The following is a 24953-nucleotide window of genomic DNA, read 5'->3' as shown; positions in this document are numbered from 1 at the left end:
CTCTGTGGCTTATCCTTTCTGTACAACTATATTTTCTTCTTGAGGTGGTCTGTTATTTCCATCCTAAAACATGTCTCCAGCTACTATATCCTTAATAATACTGAGCCTTACAACATATATGCCTTACACTTCCTTTATTATGGGGGGAATTTTATGCGGCCCCACCCCTCACTGGTGTATTTGAAGGTGGTGGTGGTGGGGGGCACATAAATAAAGCGAGTGTCCAACCTTCTGCCTTCCCGCCAACCTCTCTGTCATATTACAGGGAGCATTAAGGCGTAGTGGTTTTCCCGCTGGTCTAGTAATCCTGAGACTCAGGGTATTACTCTGGGGACCTGGGTTTGAAACCCACCACAGCAGATGGTGGAATTTGAATTCAATAAAAATCTGGAATTAAAAGTCTAATGATGACCATGGAACCATTGTCGATTGTTGTAAAACCCAATCTGGTTCTAGGGTAGGCCCTTTAGGGAAGGAAATCTGTTGTCCTTACCTGGTCTGGCCTACATGTGACTCCAGACCACAGCAATGTGGTTGACTCTTAAATGAACATTTGAAATGACCTAGCAAGCCACTCAGTTGTAACAAACTGCTACAAAGTCACAAAAAGGGAATGGACGGACCACCCGGCATCGACCTAGGCACCGGAAACGACAACGGCAATCTCAGCCCTGTCGACCCTGTGAAGTCCTAGTGCCAAAATTCGGAGGGCTTTCTTACAGACTAGCCAAGCAACAGCCTGACATAGTCATCCTCACGGAATCATACCTTACAGATAATGTCCCAGGGACCACCATCGCCATCCCTGGGTATGTCCTGCCCCACCAGCAGGCTGAGCAGAGATGGCGGGAGTCATATACAGTCCGGAGGAGTAGCCCTGGGAGTCCTCAACATCAACTCTGGACCCTATGAAGTCTCATGTCATCAAGTCAAACATGGGCAAGGAAACCTCCTGCTGATTACCAAGCACATAGCTGCTAGACTGGGTCTGTGGCAGGTGGTGAGGGAACCAGCAAGAGGGAAAAATATACTTGACCTCATCCTCACCAACCTACCTGCCACAGATGCATCTGTTCATCACAGTGTCGGTAAGAGTGACCACCGCACAGTCATTGTGGAGACGAAGTCCCGCCTTCACAGAGAGGATACCCTCCATCGTGCTAAATGGGATAGATTTCAAACAGATATAGCAGCTCAAGGCTGTGCAATTTCGAGATATAGCAACTCATGGCCCGGCATATCCCCCATTCTACCATTACCATCAACCCTGGTTCAATGAAGAGTGTGGGAGGGCATGCCAGGAGCAGCACCAGGCTAACCCAAAAATGAGGTGTCAATCTGGTGAAGCTACAACATAGAACTACTTGCATGCCAAATAGCATAAGCAGCAAGTGATAGACAGGGCTAAGCAATCCCACAACCAACGGGTCAGATGCAAGCTCTGCAATCCTGCCACATCCAGTCGTGAATGGTGGTAGTCATTAAACGTATCACTGGAGGAGGAGGCTCCACAAATATCCCCATTCTCAATGATGGAGGAGCCCAGCACATCAGTGCAAAAGATAAGACTGAAGCATTTGCTACAACGTTCAGCCAGAAATGCCGAGTGGATGATCCATCTCAGCCTCCTCCGGGCGTCCACATTATTACAGATGCCAGTCTTCAGCAAATTTGATGCACTCCATGTGATATCAAGAGACAGCTGAAGATACTGGATGCTGCAAAGACAATGAACCCTGACAATATTCTGGCAATAGTACTGAAGATTTGTGCTCCACAACTTGCTGCACCCCTAGCCAAGCTGTTTCTGTACAGCTACAACACTGGCATCTACCCGGCTATGCGGAAAATTGCCCAGGTATGTCCTGTATACAAATAGCAGGACAAATCCAACCTAGCCAATTACCGCCCCATCAGTCTACTCTCCATCATCAGTAATGTAATGGAAGGGGTCATCAACAGTGCTATCAAGCAGCACTTGCTTAGCAATAACCTGCTCACTGAGTCCCAGTTTGGGTTCCGCCAGGGCCACTCAGCTCCTGATCTCATTACAGCCTTGGCTCAAACATGGACAAAAGAGCTGAACTCCTCAGGTGAGGTGAGAGAGACTGTCCTTCAAATCAAGGCAGCATTTGACAGAGTGTGGCATCAAGGAGCCCTAACAAAACTGGAGTCAATGGGAATCAGGGGGAAAGCTCTCCGCTGGTTGGAGTTATACCTACACAAAGAAGATGGCTGTGGTTGTTGGAGGTCAGTCATCTCAGCTCCAGGACATCATTGCAGGAGATCCTAAGGGTAGTGTCCTCGGCCCCATCATCTTCAGCTGCTTCATCAATGACGTTCCTTCCATCATAAAGTCAGAAGTGGGGATGTTTGCTGATGATTGCACAATGTTCAGCACCATTCGCAACTCCTCAGATACTGAAGCAATCAATGTCCAAATGCAGCAAGACCTGGACAATATCCAGGCTTGAGCTGACAAGTGGCAAGTAACATTTGCACCACGCATGTCAGGCAATGACCATCTCCAACAAGAGAGGATCCATCCATCGCCCCTTGATGTTCAAAATAATTACCAACACTGAATCCCCCACTATCAACCTCCTGGGGGTTACCATTGACCAGAAACTGAATTGGACTAGTCACATAAATACTATGGCTACAAGAGCAGGTCAGAGGCTAGAAAACATGAGACGAAGAACTCACCACCTGACTCCCCCAAAGTGTCTACAATCTACAAGGCATAAGTCAGGAGTGTGATGGAATACTCCCCACTTGCCTGGATGAGTGCAGCTCCCACAACACTCAAGAAGCTTGACACCATCCAGGGCAAAGCAGCCCGCTTGATTGGCACCACATCCACAAACATTCACTCCCTCCACCACCGGCGTAAAGTAGCAGCAGCGTGTACGATCTACAAGATGCACTGCAGGAATTCACCAAGGCTCCTTCGACAGCACCTTCCAAACCCACGACCACTACCATCTAGAAAGACAAGGGCAGCAGATAGATGGGAACACCACCACCTAGAAGTTCCCCTCCAAGTCACTCAACATCCTGACTTGGAAATATATCACCGTTCCTTCACTGTCGGTGGGTCAAAATCCCTTCCTAACAGCACCGTGGGTGTACCAATACCACATGTGAGCTGCCATCTTGCAGCAGTTCAAGATGGCAGCTCACAATCACCTTCTCAAGGGCAACTAGGGATGGGCAAAAAATGCTGGCCCAGCCAGCGTAGCCTATATCCCGTGAATGAATTTTTTTAAAAGTAAGGCATCAGGGAGCCTGCCCACCTTTAGGTCCATCGAGGCCCTTAAGTGCCAATTAAAGGCCACTTAAGGACCTCATTCCACCCGGGCAACCATATTAAATTGGGTGGGGGAAGGTGGAAGGAAGGTAGCCAGCCCACAACTTTAGCAGCCCAGGTTCAAAGACAGCAAGAAAGTGGGGTCTGCCTAATTTGGGGAGTCCCTTGTGCCTACCAGGGGCAACCTCCACCCATGGTGGTACCAACCCCACCTCCCCACTCCCACCACTGCCTATCACCCTCCCTGGGCCTCTAACACTTTCCTTCCACCCCTTCCCTTTTCCCTTGCTAGGGTACCTTCCCTTTTCCCTTGCATCCCTAACCAAAATCCCCAGACTACCGTGAAATCCGGTATCCATCTTCCTTCTTCTTGGGAGTCCTTGTAGTCCTAGCAGCAGCCACTCCCATGTTCGGCCGCCTCTGGGACTCCTCAGCTGCAGGCCAATCTGATTGGCTTACAGCTCTTGACACCGGGACTTCCTGTGCCTGAAGGACAGAAGTCCCACTTTCACTTTGTTAAAGCTGCCCCCAGCATATTATCTCTGTGGTTTGGAAGGTGCTGCCTGTTTTAAAGCCGGTGAGCTGCCAACCAACTTTTCGACCAGGGTGGGGGGTGCAGGGAATATGTAACACTCCCACCCCATAAAATTCACCCCTTTGTTTGTATTGTTGTAGCAATTCACAAATCTGTGCTCAGTGTCTCATGGCGTACTTTCTGGAAATGTAAACTATTTCATTTCAGGTTTGGCCTTAAAAGGCAACCACAACTACCTTTAGCAAGCTTTAAATATACTAAATTACTTCTTACTATTTCCCCATTAGAGGTTAGATGCTCTATTTGGGCTGCTAACTTGTTCTCCACATATTCACTCAACTATAAATTCAATTATAAAGGATGCAACCAGAAACCACCAAATGCATGGGTTGATTATTTATTCAAACCTTTGCAGGGCATGTGGGAACACCACCACTTGCACTTTCCCCTCCAAGTCACACACCATCCTGAATTGGAACCACAATGCTGTTCCTTCACTGCCACTGGGCCAAACTCCTGGAACTCCCTCCCTACCACATGGAATGCAATGGTTCAAGGCGTTGCACACCTACACCTTCTCAAGGGCAATTATTAATAGGCTTAAATGCTGGCCTTGCCAGTGACGCTCACATCCCATGAACAAATATTAATAAAAAATATAAAGTTTCTTCCGAATAACCTTATGAAAGATGTTGTCAATTTCATGCAAGAAAATGAAAATATAAAGATCTCTTTCTAAAACCAAACAAGTGGTGATAACAGCTTTCTAGTAATGAGGCCTAAAAATTTTCACAAAATGCTTTCTGCTTTTAGGGCATGGCAAAAACAGCAGTGGCCAAAAGCAGCAGTCAGTGTAACCTTTTTCTGTAATTTATTTTATCATGTTTCTATGTGGCATCATCCTGTACTGTGCGGCGTCTTGATTGAACAGTATGGCATAACCCAGCTCACGGGCCTTCAATAATGATGCCCAGTTGCCATCTGCCAGCTGGTGCATAAAAATGGTCCTGGGTGATGAGCATTGCAACTTATTTTTTCTTCCCTGTGACTTCTTCAGCTTGATAACTCCAACCACTGAAGAAATTGCTCAAACTACACACAATCTTTTTTCCTTACAGTCCATCGAATAGTGCAATGCTCCCACTTATTCTCTGCACTCTCATGCATACCGCGTGTCCTAATAATATTTTAGGTTTATTTCTATTTTTCATTTCAGGATCCTTTCTAAATTTCTTCCTATTGAATTTTCCCCCAATTAAATTTGTTTCCTTTGGATTGAAATGAAAAAAAATGCACACTCCAGAAAAACAGAAGTGATGGAGCTGAAAGGTAATTACCATGTAAGAATATGGGAACAGTTCAGTCTAGTCCAGTCCATCCAACTTTCTGTTTCACAGATCTTGCTTGATTGTTTTCATTCTTCCTCACCTAACCCATATTTGTCTACTCACTGCTGAATCAAAAATTCACTTCCTATTCTTTTCAAGTCATCTGTTTGAAAAAGTTTCACTGTGTTAGGCTGCAGTTAATTCATGAGTTAGCAATTTAGTGTGAATAGGTCACTGATGGTAACTGTAGCTTGGTGCTTAGAAACATTTATCTTGGGCTGTAAGATGATGAAAGGATTCGGTAGGGTGGAAGTAGAGAAAATGTTTGCACTTGTGGAAGGAGTACAAAGCTAGCAGTCATAATATGACAGTGAATAATAAGTTCAACAGGGAATCCAGGAGGAACCTTCTTAGCTTCAGGGGTTGGAATATGGAACTAACTATCACATGTAGTGGTTGAGGTGAATAGCATTGACACATTTATGAAAGACCTACATCAATATGTGATAGAGAAAACAATTGTAGGATATGGTAATAGGGTTAGATGGAGAAAAGCGGGAAGATCATGTGGCCCATAACCACTGGAACAGACCAACTGGGCTGAATGGCCTGTTTCTGTACTGCACATGAGATGTAACTTGATATTTATGCATAAAGGATCTGTGTCCAGCTTCTGTGTTTTTAATTCATTCATGGGGTGTCGACGTCGCTGGCAAATTAGGGATGGGCAATAAATGCTGGTCTAGCCAGCGACACCCGCATCCCATGAACAAATAAAAAAAGTGCCACTTAATGGCACTATTGATGACCCCCTTCCATTATTTTATTGTTGATTGAGAGTAGACTGATGGGGCTGTGTTGCATTTATCCTGCTTTTTGTGTACAGGACATACCTGGGCAATTTTCCACATTGTAGCTGTTCTGGAACAGCTTGGCTAGGGGCACAGCAAGTTCTGGAGCACAAGTCTTCAGTACTATTGCTGGAATATTGTCAGGGCCCATTGCCTTTGCAGCATCCGGTGCCTTCAGCCGTTTTTTGACATTACATGGAGCGAATCTAATTGGCGGAAGACAAGCATCTTTGATGCTGGGGACCTCCTGAGGAGGCCGAGATGGATCAATCATCCACTAGCACTTCTGGCTGAAGTGCTCTCTAGCATACTTTAAAAAGCTGATTAGCATTCACCTCAAATCGTAATTTTGACAACATTCTAATAAACATATTAAAGCAAAAGAAATGAAGAAAGTTGGAAAAATGTTCTGCACCCTCTGGGTTAGGTGACACCGTACAAAATCATAAAAAAGCAAATGCCAAATATGCACTACAAAAAAATGTCAGTTTGATCCAAAGCTTATCACTCAGCAGACTGTCATTGTATTAAAAATATTGGGTCGTTACCCATCTCAGAAGTGGACAGTCATCAATGAGGTACCGGTGCATTGCACCTTATTAGCTACAATGGAAACTCAGAAGAATGAATATCAGAGTATAGCTATCATTCAATTTCTAGCAGATGATTAAAATACAAATGAATGTTAATGTGCTTACCCAATCTCCTGCAACTGAAGGTAGACTCAGATCCTGAGGAGCTTATGTTGCAAGAAAATCCTGATTCAGAAAACTGTCTTGATCCCTGCCTTGAGTTGAATTCCTTTGAAGACTGGGCACTAGAGGGAGGTATTTTCCCACAGTTGTCTGAGTTTATTTGGTTGATGGCATCCTGTGCCCTCTTCTTCTCTTTCTTTAACATGTTCACTAGAATATCTGAAGTAGCCATTCAAGGAAATGAACAGTGAAAACAGTCTTTGCTTTACTATAATGGATAATAAGGAAATGGCAATTTAAATTAATACATACCTGTTATCCGTTTTCATAGTGCAGGAAGAGGACAAAAAGCAAGCAGTATAAGGGAACTTAAAAATAAGTCAAGAATATAAATTAATTTAAGTAAGAAAATGGTCATGGCAATCAAAACAGAACTTAAACAAATCTCCTGGACCTGAGCGTTTCCACCTTAAGGTATTAAAAAAAAGATGCTTACAGATGCTTTAGTCGTCGTTTTCTAAGGCTCTCTGGATTTTGGGATTGATCAGAAAATGTCACTCCATTGCTTAAGGAAAAAATGATGGTAGAAACCAGAAAAAAACAGGCTGTCAGTTAACATCAGTTATAGGGAAGCTACTGGAATCTTTCATCAGAACTAGAGTGATTGAGTGCTTGAACAAATATGAGCTGATCAGGGAGCCAGCATGGATTTGTGAAGGGTAAGTAATGTTTGAATAATCTAGTTGAATTTTTTTGAGGATGTCACTGACGTGGTGGACAGCAGAGTGTTGATGGAAATTGTCTTTATGGACCTCCTGAAGGTGACAATAAGGTTCCCCGCAAGAGGCAATACAAAATCAAAAGCGCACAGAATTGGAGGTATGCTAGTGGCCTACATGGATTGGAATTAAAGATTTACCAGTACAAAGGCATATGAGCAATGGGAAGCCTTCAGAGTCTGGAGTTTGAATATAGGCTAGACATATTCCCGCGAGCTGGAAAGGAATTGCATCCAGAACAAGGACTCACTATATGATTAACATATAGAAATTAATATGCAACAGAAAAGGCTTATGATAAATGTCAGGTTCACAATACAGTAGAGTACCACATTGAATACACGAAGTACAGAGGAGAACATAAAAAGGAAATAAAAGGGACAAGGAAGACAAACAAGAATAGATTACCTGTTACGTAAAAGGGAACTCAAAAGTCCATTATGAACATCTACATAGCAAAAGGATAGTCAAAGGGAGGGTGGGCCAGTTAGGGATCAAAACGATCATCCTGAGGAGGCAGAGGAGCTAAATGAGTATCTTGCACCTGTCTTCACTAAAGAAGAGAATACTGGCAATATCACAGTAAAGGAGAAGGTATTAGAAAAATTGGATATTGTGATAAATATCTAGTTTGTGGTTCATGTTACTATTTTAGAGGTGATGTTTAATTCTGAGAAGGTTAAAGTTTAACTGTAGAAAATGGGATAAATGCAGCTAAAGCAGCTTGGAGTCTATTACACTTAAAAGGTTGGAGCTATGTTTACGTAACGGGTTAGCAGCAAGAAACTTAAGATAAATGGGCTTACTTAGCTGGAGAGCTGGAAACATGATATCTACACTGCTTGCAAAGAAGTATGATCCAGATAAATGTTTTGAGAGTTAGAGCTAAATTAGTTTAAAAGCATTCAGTGAACCCTGAAAGGATACTTCGTCATGGAGATGGGTGCATCTTAAGAAGGTTCTCTGGTTTCAATTTATCTGCATGTTTGCTGGGAGAGGGGTTTAGTTGCAGTTTGTGGTTTGCAGCTCACAGATAAGCCCTGGGAGATGTTAGCAGGCTCCAGGCAATTATGGCTCAGAGAAGTCCTGGTGAGCTGAGAAAGCGACAGAAGATCATTGGTTTTGTGTTGGAGACAGTTAGGGCTCAGTAAAGTCCTGGGAACCATTTATACTTTGGTGAAGTCAGGAGACTGAAGTTCAAAGAAACGCAGGGGGCAGTTCTGATGAAGAGTCATACGGACTCGAAATGTTAACTGTATTCCTCTCCGCAGATGCTGTCAGACTTGCTGAGTTTTTCCAGCTATTTTTATTTTTGTCCCAGGAGCAGTGCCAGCTTAGTGATGCTAGCAGTCTGAGAAAGAGTTGGAAATGTGCTACTAATAAGAGGCGGGACTGCACCTTTGTGAATTCCGTGGAACACAGTCTCAGGAGAGGAAACTGAACCCTCAGGAGATAAACAATTGTTGAGGCAGTCCAAGTAGGAGCAGTTTTTGAGGGAATTCAGAGGCTAGACCTTTAAAAGTGAAGAGTTGAAATTCCTCCTGAGGAGACAGAGTTTTACTGAGATTTTGTGACTCACAGTGGTCACTGACATCTGGGTGGGTTGCTGAGAAATCTGTGGGATCTGTTTTGGTTGCATCTGCCATTTGGTGTGCAGTGTGATGTGTTCGACTACATTAGGCTTGTTAATTCATATTTACCCTATGTTAATTCTAAATGTTAGTGTATAGGATAGATATTGCTAAAAAAAGATACATGTCGGAGCTTTTCGTCTTGCACTCATCAGGATGCTTCGCAAGAAAAGAACAGTATATTCTTTGCAGACAGAAAGAACATTTATACACATTGTGCCTGTTTCAGCTAAACAAAAAAAGTGACAGCCATTCGCTGACTCATTTCTCAGGGAAATGCCTTGTCCAATCAGGGTCAAACTGCCTGGTTTAAATTTCAAATAACGCTTGGCAGTTAACTGTCAGTGACCATCACTGGTGCATTCTCCATGGCACCACCTCGACCAATCAGAGTCCAGTTGCCAACCAATCAGCACTCTCGTCACATACAGTATAAATTGTTGTTTCCCCCTTACACTGGTATTCTTGCAAAGTGCCCTGATGAGTGCAAGATGAAAAACTTTGACATGTCTCTTTTTCAACAATATTCAAGTTCTGTACTACCAAACGACTATTTATAAAATAGATATTGCAAATTGATCTACTTTTCTGACTTTGTAAAGTTATCTTATTTGTTTAAAAGCATGGAATCTTGGAGCTTTATTCTCCTAGTGGGTAACTAGGGTTTCAAACCTTGTCTACTTTAAACAAAAAGTTACTTGCCTCTAAACGTATCATAACAATGGGCCAGAACTTACAAGGAGTGGCAAATACACTCCTCTCCTTTTCACTTACCTAGGTCTGGAGCTGTACATTTCTCGCCTGCTCTTCCTACCCGGTAAAAGTGAGAAGTATACCTGGTTTCTGAGGCCTTCCAATGTGGGGCAGCAGCATTGGGGGATGTGAAGCTATGCCCTCTTTCTACGGCACTAGCTGCCTTAAGCCAGATAAGTTTAAAGGTCCCTGTATTTAAGAGCATTTTGAGAAGCCAGGGGGAAGGTAAATGTATAAGGAATTGGGTAGGATGGCTTGGGGGGCTAGGAGGTGCCAGATGGGTCGGGGGGTGGATAGGTAAGATTGGGTAGTTGTTCAAGGGGTGGGAGGGTAGTTGGGGGGTTGGCTCGCGGAGTGGGAGGATAGTCGGGAGTGGGAGGAGAGTTGGGAGGTGGATAATCGGGTGGGATGAAGGGTAGTCGGGCATATGGGGGGTAGTCGTGGGGGTCCGGGTTAGTCAGGTGTTTGGGGGGGTAGTCAGAAAGTCGGGGTAGTCGTGTGGGTAGGTGAGAGGTGAGGGCTAGTTGGATGGGAGAGTAGTCGCGGAGTGAAAGGGCAGTCAGGTGGTCGGGTGGGTAATTGGTGGTCGGGAGGATAGTCTGTGGATGAGGGGTAGACAGGATCAGGAGGCCAGGGTTGGTGGGGTGAGTCGGGAGGAGTGTGGGGGTAGTCAGGTGGTCAGTAGGGTAACAGGGGATTGGGAGTAGTCAAGAGGATTGAGGGGAGTTAAGGGGATGTGGGGGGGGGAGTCAGTAGGGGTTGGGGGGGGAGTCAGTAGGGGTGTGAGGGGGGAATCGGGAGGTTAAGAGAGTATTTAGGGGGTAGATGGGTTGTTGGGGGAGCTGTGGGGGTGTGGGGTTGCGGAGGTAGTTGGGGTCCACTGGGGAGTGGGGGTGGAGTCAGTACCATTGTTACCCAGGTTTTAATCCTTCTAACTTTTCCTGGGTAATTATTCTACTGAGAAAGTCAGAACCATCCAAAGTCGCAGATTTAAATCGGAGTTTCAGATGGTTCCCAGTGCAGAGTAATTCCCTATTGGAAGTTTAAATTTACTGTAATAAGCTTGTTAACAAAATTGATGCCCAGGAGATTAAAGGGGCAATGGCAGCATGGATACAAAATTGCCGAGGGCAGAAAGCAGAAAGTAGTATCCCAGGTATTGGTGTTAGGATCACTCCTCTTATTGATAAATAAGCTAGACTTGGCTATACAAGGCAAAATTTCAAAGTTTGCAGATGACAATTTAGAAATAAAATCAGGAAGCACATTTTCGTGCAAACAACAGTAACTGCAGGGTACAAAATACTAATTGACTCAGGAGCTGAGAGTCCTTTGTGGGTTCAAGTGGTTACTGAAGGAACCTGAAACCTGGATCCTTACCACTTTTTTCATAATTATAGAGTTCCCAAGTTCTAAAGTTTAACAAAATATCTCACAAATATTCTGCTGCCCTTTTAAGCCTTCTTCTACATTAGAGGATCACATTGTGCTATATTAATAACAAAAACATTGGGCCGGATTTTCCCCCCGCTGGGGGAGAAGTTGAAGTGCAGGCGCACGGAGGCGCGCCGCCATTTTACTTGGGTGGGCCAATTAAAGCCTGCCCAGCGTGACGTCCGCACGGAAGCGCTATGTGCTCCCTGTGCGGACGGGTGGGGGTGGGGGGGGGGGGAATCCCTAAACCTGACAGTGCGCTCTTTCACGCATGCGTACGAAAGAACGCACTCATCTTCCCTGAGGCTAAGTGCTGCCTCAGGGAGATCGTCTCTACTGTACAAATAATTAAACATAGAAAAAAAAATCCCTGACATGTCCCCTCAAGTGATACTGTCACATGAGTTGGGACATGTCCATAACTTTTTTAAAAACTTTAATCAAATTTTTTAAAACCTACATGAAACCTCATCCTGCCCATGGTTTAACCTTAAGGTTGGACGGGCAGGTCCATTAATTACTTAAATGGCTCTGTCAATGGCCTCAATTGGCCATTGACAGGTCGGCGGGCACACAGCTGATTTTGCTGAGGCCCCCCCCACCTGAAAATTTAAATGGGACGCAGTGACGTCGGGAGTTCTGCCCCACCCCTCGCTCGCCGACAGGAAAATCCTGCCCATTAACACGCTGACATAAATTACATTAACTGAATGAAAATAGCAGTCAAAGAAGTTTCAAATAGGATGTTATTGTACTTATTACAGATAGGAAATGCAATTTTGAGTCCCTAGATCTAATGGTCCTTCTTTCAAACACTGAAAGTATCGCTATCAATATCTTGCCCACCTTAACTGACCAGGAATGTGACATTGACGAATAAGTCTCAATAAATTGTGTTTTTTCAGTCATAATTGTTATTATCTGATAAGTTACAAATTGATTATAAACATTAATAAAGTAACTGAGTAAAACTGATGAAATGGAAAAATAAAAATCGAAAAATATTACTCTGGTATTAAGAAAAGGGATTCTGAGCCCTGGTGTAATATTTTTAAAAGTTATTGTCAGCTTGGCTCAGCTTGCACATGTAAGTCAAAGATTGTGGATTAAAGCACCACTCTAGGACTAAAGTACAGTATCACGATTGCAAAATTAATGCTTTACTGAGAGAATGCTAAGAGGGACAAAAATGGACACTTGGAGACACTCCCAACATAACTGTTAGTTCAAGAAAGTGATTATAAACATAAAAGGATACTGATTTCATTATCTCGTTGCTGCACGATTTCTCTTAATTTCATCTCTGTATCCATGATATCTTCTCCATGGGGATCAGGGGACGAGAGTCCATTTTCTCTCTGAAGACCAGGTCTTAACTGTTTCAGCTCTTTTACTAAACACTGATGCAGGGAAATAATGAAAATTCTGATGATGTCACATGTTTTAAAGATTAACCTTTCACATTCCAAGGAGAGATTATTATAAATATTTTTCTATTTTCTGGACACATAGTCGTTGGAATTTGACTGGCTTCCATCTCCATCAGAATTAAAAAACCGCAGGTTGGCATGGTTTGAACAGTGCTCATATGTCATGCCACAACATCCCAATCAAACATTAAGCGGTATATTGTGGGTACACTGTTGAAGTGACAGCATGTTACAATGCAGAGAGTCAAAAGGCAATGAGGAATCACAGCATGTCCTTTGTAATCTTTGGTCAATTACTTTTCATAAGTGGAGCTATTATTTGTTTTATTATAAGTTTAGACTATACTTTTAAAATGGGGAAAGTTTTCCTCCTTCCCAAAGGGCCCATTTCTGTTAGTGCTGAGCTAAATTCTCCCCATTATGAAAATCAAGGGTGCTCAAATGTCCCTATTGTAAAGAACATATATTTTTATTTCTGTTGGACTGTTGTAAAGAACATATATTTTTATTTTCTGTTGGACTGTGGATTGGGATTGCAATGGCTGCAGTTTGCAAGACATGTCCACTGGAACAGGATGAAAGATATATATAATGTTGCAGTCCTGGAACAGAGTGTGCCATGAAAGACAGGATGGTGCCAGCAAGGATTCCTGGAACAAGGGAGGTGCCTGACAACAGCATTTTAATTGGCTCCTGAATAGGTGACCAGAGTTTTGTGTGGTAGCAGTGCAGCAAAAAGCTCCTGGCCTGCAAAGAGAAAACATCTATAATCTATTTTCCTCATATCTGTATAACCTGCTCTCTCTCTGGGGAACCCCCTGTAAAATGGAAAAGGGGAAAACCACTGTTAGAGACATTGAAAAGCAAGTTCTTAACCAGTGAACTAAATACTGAAAGCGCTGGAAGACCACCTCATGTCATCAACAAGAACTGAAAGGAATTTGGAAAACATCGATCAAAATCAGCCCATCAAATCCTATACTCCAGATTGGTGTTATTGAACTGTTTTATCCCACCCTTAAAATCCATGCTTTGTGTGTCTTATGTGTCTTGTGTGTGTGTGCGTGTGTATAGGGATTTAAGAAGGGGGTAGCGTTTAAGTTATAGTGTTAGAAGTTGGCAGTTCATATTTCTTTCTTTTGCCACTAGTTAAATACAATTTGTTCAATAAACAGTTATTTACTTATTAAGTTTATAAACCTGGTGCTCAAATTCTGTTAACCTAAATTAGACAGTTTGGTAGAATTGGGGAAGTCTGGTGTTTGTTCAAGCTTTTCACATTTGTCAATGCTCGGGGAGCAGTGGGGCTTGATATCACAGCACTATCCCCAGTGAGTTGTGACACTGTGTAATTTGCAGCATTGGAATCATGAAGTCAAAGTAAATTGTAATGATGCTTTACCCTAAAGGACCTTAAGCCTGCTTTGTAAATGTACATGACATGGGTCCGGATTTTGCTGTAGAAAAAATGAAGGTTATCAGCACTCACTGTTATTAAAGGAGAAAATTGGACAGCAACTTCCAAAATCTGCTGAAGGGCAGTTACACGTGGAAATCTGGAGGTTGCTATTCAATTAATCCTGCTCCTCAACTAACTTTGCACCAACGTTTCCTTATTGATAAGACTCAACATTAAAATGCATAATGGGCATGAGGCTGCAATATTTACCCATAAGCTACCCTATAAACTTAGCAGAAAAAATATGGCTGGTCCATTCAGATGCAAGTGGCTATTTAAATAGCAAGAGTTAATTACTGCCAACCAACTCTCTAGTGCTGAGAATTTAATTTTTACAAGTATGGAATTTCATTCCTTCAGAATGTAATTATTGTTGGAGATTGTTAAAAATTAAAAATCAAAATAATTTCTCTTCTGTCTTTCTCCAAATCCCATATCTATTTCCCTCATTTGATTTCATTTTCTGAACATGCTTTTACATTAAATTAAATATTCTCCTTTATATTTCCTGGTTTAGACTCTGCATGTCTCAGTAAGAATTCATTAATCTGTTACAAACAGAAGAGAGATAGGCAAACTGCTCTGATTTCTTCTCACCAGCTGCCAGTAAGCAGGAAGGCATTTTGTATGATTTTTACAGTGTGTGGTGGTGTGGTTTCCCAATTCCTCAGTTTGTGTGATCCAAGTTACTAATAATTTACTATTAATCCACAACAAACTTGTGCTATGATTACCTCAGAAGGTTAGTTTATTTCACATTCAAAAAACCTGGGGGGGGGGGGAGTGTCCGCAACTTCCCACCACACACACCCCACCCCCCACAAATACCCCCCTCCCCACACAGGCACACACACAGTAGCGGGGGGGCGGGGGGGGCGTGGGGGGGGGGAGGAGGAGGAAGAAACGGGTGGGGGTAGAAAAAGTAAGATTTTAATACAAGAACCACAGAAATAAATATTATTGCACATGATTTCCAAGGTCTGAAAGAGTCCGGAGGGTGTTTCCATCATCGCACAGGTCAGTTCCGATGAGTTTCGAGTTGGAGATAAGAATGCAAAAATGCTTGAAATGAGTGGTGCCTCAGCACGATGGGCTTTCTGTACTTAGGCCTCATGGCAGGCATTGATAGAGACTTTCAAAATCAAGTAGGCTTTGTGGAGTTGAGAGACAGTAATCGACCGCTTGCACAGCCAGGCTGCTGGAGCTCTTTCCAGTTTATGTAAAAACAGCAGCCTGAGGATTTCTCAGTTCTCAAAGGAATACAGGGATTTCAAAATGGTGACTCAAGACTCATCTTTCTCCACAATGACTTCCAAAAAGAAAGGTTATCCAGTGTCTGGAATTGCCTTTGTTTTCAGGACTGATAATGTCCCAGCCGTTAGTTGTTGAAAGAGTTGCCACACACATTGAAGGTCTGGCGTCAGGAAGCCATTGTCTAGGCAGACCCACACTGACTCCGCTAGCAAGGTAAGCTAATCAGATGCAAATGATGTCCCTTTGGTTCCCCTTTGAAATGGATGTGATCAGTTCCAGGTGTGATATGAATGTTAGCAACTCTGTACGCATAATGAGTTTCGATATGTGAGCCTCTGGCTCTTGTGATTACAAGAGGTCTGTACAACGAGGTGTGAGATACCAGTGGCTGAGAAAGGAATTCTTTTGTTCTTGTAACTCCTGGGGATAATGTCGAAACAAAGGGCCAACCCTGTGGTCATGTGACTTATGGCAACCATCTTTTTGGTTCAGCAGGAAGTCCACTTTTTGAAAAAATAGTGTCAAGAATAAAGTCCTGGATTTCTTTTCATGTCCCAGGGACCCAACAAATCTGATTGGTGAAGGAGGAATGCTGTTGCTCTCCCTGCTCACACACATCATGGAGCTTCCCTAAAATGCGTTGCAATGAAAAGGTCATTTAAATACCGTAAGTTGCTGCTCAAAAGGCCACAAAAGGTCTGTGGGCAGCTGTGAGCATAATGAACAGTGGAAGCCTTTCCTTCCGCAAAATCAGAGTCATCGTTCAATGGAGTTAAAGTCCAAGAGTTGGACTGCTTGCTTATTTATTTCATTCATTCATGGGATGTGGGCATCTCTGGCTAGGCCAGCATTTATAGCCCATCCCTAATTGCCTTTGAGAAGGTGCTGGTGAACTGTGTTCTTCAACCTTTGCAGTCCATTTGGTGTAGGTACATCCACAGTGCTCCGAGGGAGGGAGTTCCAGGATTTTGACCCAGGGACAGTGAAGGTACAGTGATATAGGGCAGAGTTCTCCCATCCCGCTTGCAGCGGGTTTCGTGGCGGGCGGGAACGAAGAATCCAGCGGGAGACAAAGAATCGGAAACCTGCCAAGGTCGCAATTCTCCCAACAGTGTTTTCATGGTGGGTCGGTTACCCCACCGATGAGTGGCACGGATGCCATTTGCATTCTTTAGCATGTCACGAATGTTCATTAAATCAGCTGCTCACCGGAACCTTATCAGGCCTTCCAATCTTCCATCACACCAGCAGGAAATTACTTCGGCGTCAAACCTGTTCGGAAAGGGGTGGCGTGCACTCAGTTCGCTGGTAACTTCGAGGTGAGTGGAACTGCGCAGTCTTGTTGCGATGAATGCTATTCTGCTGGGGTTGTAGGGTCGGACTGCTCCTTCTCTTTGCTTTCATTGTCCTGGGGAACAATATTGTGCTGTGGTACTCGTGCAGGCCTCCACTTTCAGAGGCTAGCACTTCAAATAGGGGTGGGCTGTGAGGCAAAGGGTCAACAGGGAAGGAGGGCTGTGGAATGGCAACCGGGGGAAGGGCAAAAAGGAGGGGGGCCCTTATGGGGTCTCCCTCTAACCTCTTGTTGCCCCTGGAGTGGGCAGGAGTCTGCTTAGAAAGAAAGGAGGAAGACCTCCTTGCGATGAAAGCCATTTAAAGTCAATGGCTTTATTAGCACTGTTAAAGAGCTACTCAGAACTCAGTGGCTACACATCACAGTAGCTGCATCTCAAGAGTAACACTGAGGAATGCAGAATTTGGGAATGCAGGCAATAGTGAGGGAGACACAGCTTCATCATATATGACATTCCATCAATGAAGGCCTATTATGTGTTTACCAGATGTGACACTCCTAATGGGACTAAGGGCATCCACTAATTGACCATGAGCAACTGATAGGCTATTAATATGACGCATCAGAGATTGGAGCACAGAGCTAGGTTGGGCCAATCATATCACTTAAACTTTAGCAACCCACACAGGGCTCAAGGTGTTCCATATCTGCATTGCGATCTTTGTCACCTCGATATGTGTGCTAGTGTCTCAGAGATAAGGCGACATCAGCCACCATGCAAATAGGGCACGAAAAACCATGGGCCCCTTACAGTCTCCAAACGTGTCATCCTCTGAGCTTTGCTTTCTTGCCCCTTGAATTATTATGTCTTCAATGTAGTTTTTCAGAGAGAAGGCAAAAGCAGACATGGATCCAGGGCTCAATGCTGCCTTTATCAGGGTCCTATTGCAGTAGAGGAGGCGAAGGAGGGAGAGGCGACTCCGCAAGCAGCTTCAGCTGGAGGGACATGGCCAAGTGGAGCCACAGCATGAACAGGAGGGTCAGAAGGAGACACCTGACAATGGGGGCGGCTCGTCAGACCTACGGTTTATCGTACAAGACTCTCCAATTTACAAATGGAGCAGGCTTCCCACTCCACCTCTTGAGCAGATAACTCATGCCTCTGACTGGCTTTCCAGCCAGGAGTTTAAATTTTCCCATCTGTCACAGTTGGTCATTCTGAGCCATTCATGCCAGAAGGTCCCAGCTTTGAACCCTGCACTGAACTGACATTGCTGGCTTTAACTAGGGCAGTGGTAAGCATGTTATAATTGCGTCAGTGCTCTTGGGCAATGGAGAGGAGGAAAATGACTTGAGTTCCTGCTCCTCGTGGCTTCCCAGAGACTTCTGCTAGAAAGTGGGTGGGTGCAAATGCTCTGTGAGGCAGGATCAGGTTTGTCTGTAATGCCACCCTTCAGCTGAACCAACACTTTCCAGGTGAAAGGATAGTTTCGTGGACAAGGTACCAGAGGCCTGCCAGCAGTGCACCACAGCGGTCATAAGCCTTCAAATCTAAAGCAAGGTATTATAGAGGGGGAAAAAATACTGATACAATTGGCAGCTGACAATACTGCACCGATACTGCACAAACTGAATCCTCCTATGGAAATGTCAGGCATACCCTAATTATTTGGACACAATTTGATATTACTCTGTATTGCTACACATTGATGTCACTCACTAGAAATGGCTAACTGATGATAATACTCAAAATGCATTGGGCAATAGCATCACGAGTTTTAGTCAATGGGTGTAACTTAAAATTCTTACACACTGACCTTTAATCGATGGAAGCAGTGCTGAATCTTCCTCATGTCAGCTCCAACTTCAAGTGAGGCCTCAGGGTCAGTATCCTCCAGAAAAATATTGAGCTGCTCTTCCAACCTGAGCCAAAGAATACATGTTAAAAATCCATCACGTTATAGATGGTTTGCCTCTCACCTTTTGCTTTCCATAGTTTTGCTGAAGCAAATGTTGATTAATAAAATTAAAAAGCATGATTGTTTATTTCTCTTCCTTGCCCGTAAAACGCATTGCAAGGCAGGATGATGTAGCACTTGAGTTTTCATAGTTGTTGTTGGTCACTCAAGTGATGAGGAATGAGACAAAAAGCAGAAACTTAATTCTATCTTGGTACTTCAAGATTCAAGATTATGGGGAACGGCAGCATAATAGTAATGTTACTAGACTATTAATCCAGAGGTCCGAATTAATGCTCCAGAGACACAAGTTCAAATCTCACCATGGCATCTGGGGGAATTTAAATTCAATTAATTAATTCATCCGGAATAAAAGCCAGTCTCATGAGAGTACCAGGTTGTCGCAGAACATCACTAATGTCCTTCAGGGATGGAAATTTGCCATCCTTATCTGATGTGGCCTATATGTGACTCCACAACAACAACGTGATATTTCTTAATTGCCCACTGTCCCTGCAATGATTCAGACATAGCAGCCTCAGTAGATGCCCATATGGGCACCTCCATGTCAAGGACGATCACTATGTGCAACTCAGCCCCGGGTGCAGACAAGTCACCTGGGTGCCTCCACCTCATCCGAGACCACAAGGGGAGCATCATTTAGAGGTTATCGAGTGTGGAGGCCGTGTTGCACAGAGCACTGAGTAGATCGCTGGGATGTCTTCTTCTTGTAACTCTGCACTTTCTGAGTAGCATGCAAATAGTGGCACTTGAAGCTAGATGTGTGAGACTCCTTTGATTAATGGCAGGACAAGAAAAGTGGTGTGAGGTGGTAAAGGAGAGCAAGGGTTTGTCAACATTGACGGTAAAACCTTTGGGCAGATGTGTATCATTCATTGGTGGTACAAGTTTAAGTGTTCCAGATTATGTTTTCAATGGAAATGTTAGCACGGAGCTCAGGGTGAGTGCTATACCATGCCGTTCACTGTGGGTCAGAGGGACTCAGTCAAAAGGAACCTAAATCAGGTGGTCTCTAACGTTGATGGTAAGCTGACAAGACCCTCGAACATCACCCAAGCTTGGGGGCAAGTTAATTTATTGGGCTGCCCATTGTACGTCCACTTCCATTCAGCTGGTCTGTCCCAAACAATGCATGTGAAAATCAGAACATTCCCCTTAAAGACCTGGAGTTATTTGTTAGCTCTTTTACAATCTTAATTTGCCTTGGTAATGAATTGAACATGATCTCTTGGCCACCCTATCCTCCTGCCCTGGTGAAACTGGCCAGCACCAGCAATCCACTCAGTCCCATTCCTCAACTCTATTCCTGTGGCCCTGCAAGTTTATTTCCTTCAAGCAACTATTGTAGGCCTGCAAGCAAAAGGAAAATTTTCACCCACAGAGCTCTATGTATTTTGTTTTATTTTTCAGAAAAATCCAGATTGATGGCCAGTCGAAGATGTGGGCCCAAACATTAGTGATTAGTCACAAGTTCATAGCCATCCTTATGACAGCATCTGAAATGACTCTGCCCCTTAGACATTCCACATTGTTGCTTTGATACATGTTGGGGAGTGTGGCAAATGGAAAAAGGTGGGAGGTTATAACCCAGGAGATAATCCGAGAATAATGACAACGGGCCCACTTGATAATTATATCCAGTTATATTGGTCTAAATGGCAAGGTAAATTCCATTCAGAAAACTACATTTTTTAGGTGGGGAGGGAAGAGCGGGTGGTGATGTTCCAGCAGTCAGCAAAAAGGGTGCTCCCTGAGGTAAAATGTATGACAAACCCCCGCCCCACCCCATCCCGAGACGAAGAACAAACCAAGGGAAGGAGACTCCCATTTTATGGACCAAACTTATCCCATGTGGCCCTGACTGTGATCGTAGTTGTGAACAAGGGGACACATGGATTATGTTGCAGTGGGCAGCTCCACAGTGTGTTTTAAAGAACTATAACACACATTCAGTACTCCTTAGGGCAAGTGAACCAGATTATCCGCAGTATAGGGAGGGATGAAAAAAATTGTTTGGTATTGATTCCAATGGGAACGATTCTGTATCATAAATTACATCAAGAGGTGGTGCCTGTGATGCTAAGTTTGACAGAAATGACATTGCCAAGTTGATGCAAGGCAAAAACACAGGCACTCTACAAAAATCTGTTACACCAAGTTATTGAGCTGGACATAAAATTGAATGGAGGATCAGATCACTGGGAACAAATATATATTCCAAATAGAAATAACCCCAGAAGCAAGAGGGAGTTAATAAATGATTTAGCAACAGGGTTTAATACCAGAGCTTCGGTGATAAGTAGTATAGATCTGGCCACTTAAATGGTGCAATTGAAAATCTTAAAATACATCTGAAAAATATTCTCTGGAAAGGGAACACCAATCGGGACACTCAATTGTGGGAAGGTCAGGTAATGACAATTCACTTGAAGGATATAGTCAGTGAATTAGAGAACCATGGAGAAGCAATCAATGAATTAATCAGGGAAGATAAAAGCAGCTCAAAATGATGCGTATGTTATTTAATGGTCCTGGCTGGTGGAACAAGCTCGAGAGAGAGTACAAGGCAGATACATGAGGGTGAAATCCCCCCGTGGATCACTAATGAACATTTAACTTCCCTGTCAAATTATAAAAATAGCATCACAACCTGCCAACTCAGGGGATCGGTTCAGTCTTACCCTGTCCAGGTCAAATATGAAACTACTCATTGGACCATGATTGGTTTATTTCTATATTTACCCATAGTAACGGGTGAGACTGGACCATTGCCAATATATCAGGTGGAAAACATAGGGCAGAATTTTCTGGTCGGCTTGCAGGAGTGGGCCCAACACGCGTGACGTGTAAAATGACGCGCAATGACGTCAGGCATGTGTCCCGACATCATTGCGCGCCATGGTGCGTACCAGCCAAAATGTAAACGGCCTATTAAGGCCATTAAGAAATCAATTGAGCCACTTGAGAATACTGCCCATCCAACCTTAAGGTTGGCAGGCAGGCGAAAAGCCCAAGCGGCCTTCGCGTTTTTCAGGAAACCTCATCCATGAGAGGGATGAGATTTCCTGAAGCTTTTATGAAATAAATAAGTTTTCATAAATATAAAAACATGTCCCCACTCATGTGACATAGTTACATGAGCGGCCATGTTTAAATACATTTTTAATTCAATTCTTTAATTATTTTATTATCCATTCCATCTCCCTGAGGCAGCTCCATGCCTCAGGGAGATTGCTACGCTCTTTCGCACACAGGCGCGAAAGAGTGTTGGCCCCAACCCTCCCTTCTCCCCCCTTCCACACAGGTAGCGCTGAGCACTACCTGCCGCATATTAAGCTTGGCGGGCCTTAATTGGACCACCAGCATAATATGTGGCGCAGCGCCGATCGCGAGAGGCGATTGGCTCCACGCCCGACCCCGCCCAGCCCGCCAGCCTTAGGAAAAATCCTGGCCATAGGATTGACTCAGGACAGAAGTCATATACAATATCATGATACTTATCCATATGCAATGAATTCGGGAGATTATGTATTAGGAACTCGATGGAAGGGTGTAACACACAGAGAGAAGTGATTGTGCGCCCAAACAAGATAAGGGGCCACCCCGAGGCAACATGTGGATTTAATCAAACACAATTAAATTGTACATTGGAAACTGTGAGAGCTGATTTAAAGCCGACTCAAACTGCATATGTAGGAGAGGGAGAATACTGTGTTACCACTATAGAAAAGGAATATAATTATGGATACGAAAATCCATGCCCAATTCCCGAAACAACCTTTTGTTTTACCCAGAAAGACCTGTCAGAATTGGAGATCAAGAATTGATGAATATCTACCATCACAATATCACAGAAATTAGTGTAAAAGATGGGGTGAAAGGGCGATTACAAGAGGTTCTGGAAAGATTCGTTTATGATGTCCCACACCTAAAACAATTGGGAGAGAGCATTGCTAAATCCCAGAAAGTGAACTCCCGCTTGTAGCAACATAATGAGTATATTGATAAAATGATTAATGATATCAAAATTACCACACGGTGGGAGGATTTGTGGAATTGGGGCATGAATGTGAATATTTATCCATGGATTAGGATTATATCACGTTTTGGTCTTTGTTCAATTACTGATCATTCTGTTTCTGCTAATTAACTGCTGCTAACAGCAACAAATAAATAAAAAATATCAGCGACTGCCCTCACGAGTAACTGAATTAGAGCTACAACCTCTACAAGTTTTGAAACCCCAATAGGATATTAAAAAAATCATTCCAACTGGATAAATTACAAAAATTAGCCATTTTGATTGTAAAATACTGTTGTCATTTGTATTTTAAAGGGGGGAGGCTGTAGGCTTGTAGGCATGTAGGCCAGCAGACACTAATTTTTGCAATTTTGTATTTTGCATTTTATTTCTGCTTTACTCTTGATTTTAAGCCAAAAGTGAATATTTAAAGTTATTTTATATTAAATCTTACATTGATCTTAACCGAGCTATGATTGAACTTTGATTAATTAGTCAATAATAATCAGTAGTGACCTGTTTTCCCAGACCTTGGGCAGAAGCTTCTGGCTGATGTGCGGGTGGCGGAGCCCGCACGCCAGCGCTTAAAATGTCACGCGCTGTCACGCGAGCGTCCCGACGTCAGCGTGCGGCATCGTGATATTTCGGTCGGCGGGCGCGCTATGCAGCAGGACGCGCACCCGCTATTAATTAAAGGCCTCATTAAGGCCCTTAACTTGCCAATCGTCGACAATTTTGAGGGGCCCATGTGAACTTTGGCTCGGGGCACAGGCCCAACGGGCAGGCGGGAAGGTGATTTTTTTTATAAACCTCATCGAGTGGCGGGATGAGGTTTAATAGCAGTTTTAAAAACGTTTAATAAAGTTTTTGTTTATTTCATTAACACGTCCCCATCTTGTGTGGCATTTTCACATGAGGGGGACATGTTCATGAATTTCTTATTGTTCTATTTTTTATATTTGCCAGCCTTTCAGTGATCTCCCTGAGGCGGCATTTTGCCTAAGGGAGATGTGCGCTAAAAGAGCGCACCCTGACAGTTGGGGAATCCCACTCCGCGCACCCCCCCCCCCCCCCCCCCCCCCCAGGCACAGAAAGTGCACAGCACTTCCCATCGGGTGGCCCGCCCACTTAAAATGGCAGTGGGGCCCGTTTCGGCGGTGGCGATCAGCTGCCCGCCCGCTGCCGAGCCGGTGGGGCCCACCCGCCCATCAAGGGCAAAATTCTGCCCCTTGTTTTTTCCATACTGGCCATGCACAGCTGGTATTTAGACGAAACAAAAACAGAATTACCTGGAAAAACTCAGCAGGTCTGGCAGCATCAGCGGAGAAAAAAAGAGTTGACGTTTTGAGTCTTCATGACCCTTCAACAGAACGGAGTAATATTAGGAGAGGGGTGAAATATAAGCTGGTTTAAGGTGGGGGATGGGGTGGAGGGAGAGAAGTTGAGGGGGGGGGGGGGTGGTTGTAGGGACAAGCAAGCAGTGATAGGAGCAGATAATCAAAAGATGTCACAGACAAAGGAACAAAGAGGTTTTGAAGGTAGTGATATTATCTAAACTAATGTGCTAATTAAGAATGGATGGCAGGACACTCAAGGTACAGCTCTAGTGGGGGTGGAGTGGAAAGACTGACATGGCATTAAAGGTATAGATTTAAAAATAATGGAAATAGGTGGGAAAAGAAAAATCTATATAAATTATTGGAAAAAACAAAAGGGAGGGGGAAGAAACGGAAAGGGGGTGGGGATAGAGAAGGGAGTTCAAGATCTAAAGTTGTTGAATTCAATATTCAGTCCGGAAGGCTGTAAAGTGCCTAGTCGGAAGATGAGGTGCTCTTCCTCCAGTTTGCGTTGGGCTTCACTGGAACAATGCAGCAAGCCAAGGACAGACATGTGGGCAAGAGAGCAGGGTGCAGTGTTAAAATGGCAAGCGACAGGGAGGTTTGGGTCTTTCTTGCGGACAGACCGCAGGTGTTCTGCAAAGCGGTCGCCCAGTTTACGTTTGGTCTCTCCAATGTAGAGGAGACCGCATTGGGAGCAACGAATACAGTAGACTAAGTTAGGAGAAATGCAAGTGAAATGCTACTTCACTTGAAAGGAGTGTTTGGGCCCTTGAACGGTGAGGAGAGAGGAAGTGAAGGGGCAGGTGTTGCATCTTTTGCGTGGGCATGGGGAGGTGCCATAGGTGGGGGTTGAGGAGTAG

General features: G+C 44.0%; 1 protein-coding gene across 1 annotated transcript in view; it reads right to left on the bottom strand.

The window, feature by feature from the left end:
- The window catches only part of kif6 (kinesin family member 6), a 664853-nt gene that overhangs the window by 388705 nt on the left and 251195 nt on the right, over nucleotides 1-24953 (bottom strand). Inside the window, exons 11-13 of the mRNA XM_078542714.1 lie at nucleotides 18571-18676; nucleotides 12575-12716; nucleotides 6723-6938 (exon numbers count right to left, since the gene is read on the bottom strand). Of these exons, the coding sequence (XP_078398840.1) occupies nucleotides 6723-6938; nucleotides 12575-12716; nucleotides 18571-18676 (464 nt within the window). The remainder of the gene's footprint in view (nucleotides 1-6722; nucleotides 6939-12574; nucleotides 12717-18570; nucleotides 18677-24953) is intronic.

This window comes from Cetorhinus maximus, chromosome 5 (genome assembly GCF_964194155.1).
Source record: "Cetorhinus maximus chromosome 5, sCetMax3.hap1.1, whole genome shotgun sequence".
NCBI lineage: Eukaryota > Metazoa > Chordata > Chondrichthyes > Lamniformes > Cetorhinidae > Cetorhinus > Cetorhinus maximus.
The sequence above is the reverse complement of the archived record's forward strand: the minus strand, read 5'-3'. Positions and strand labels throughout refer to the sequence as shown.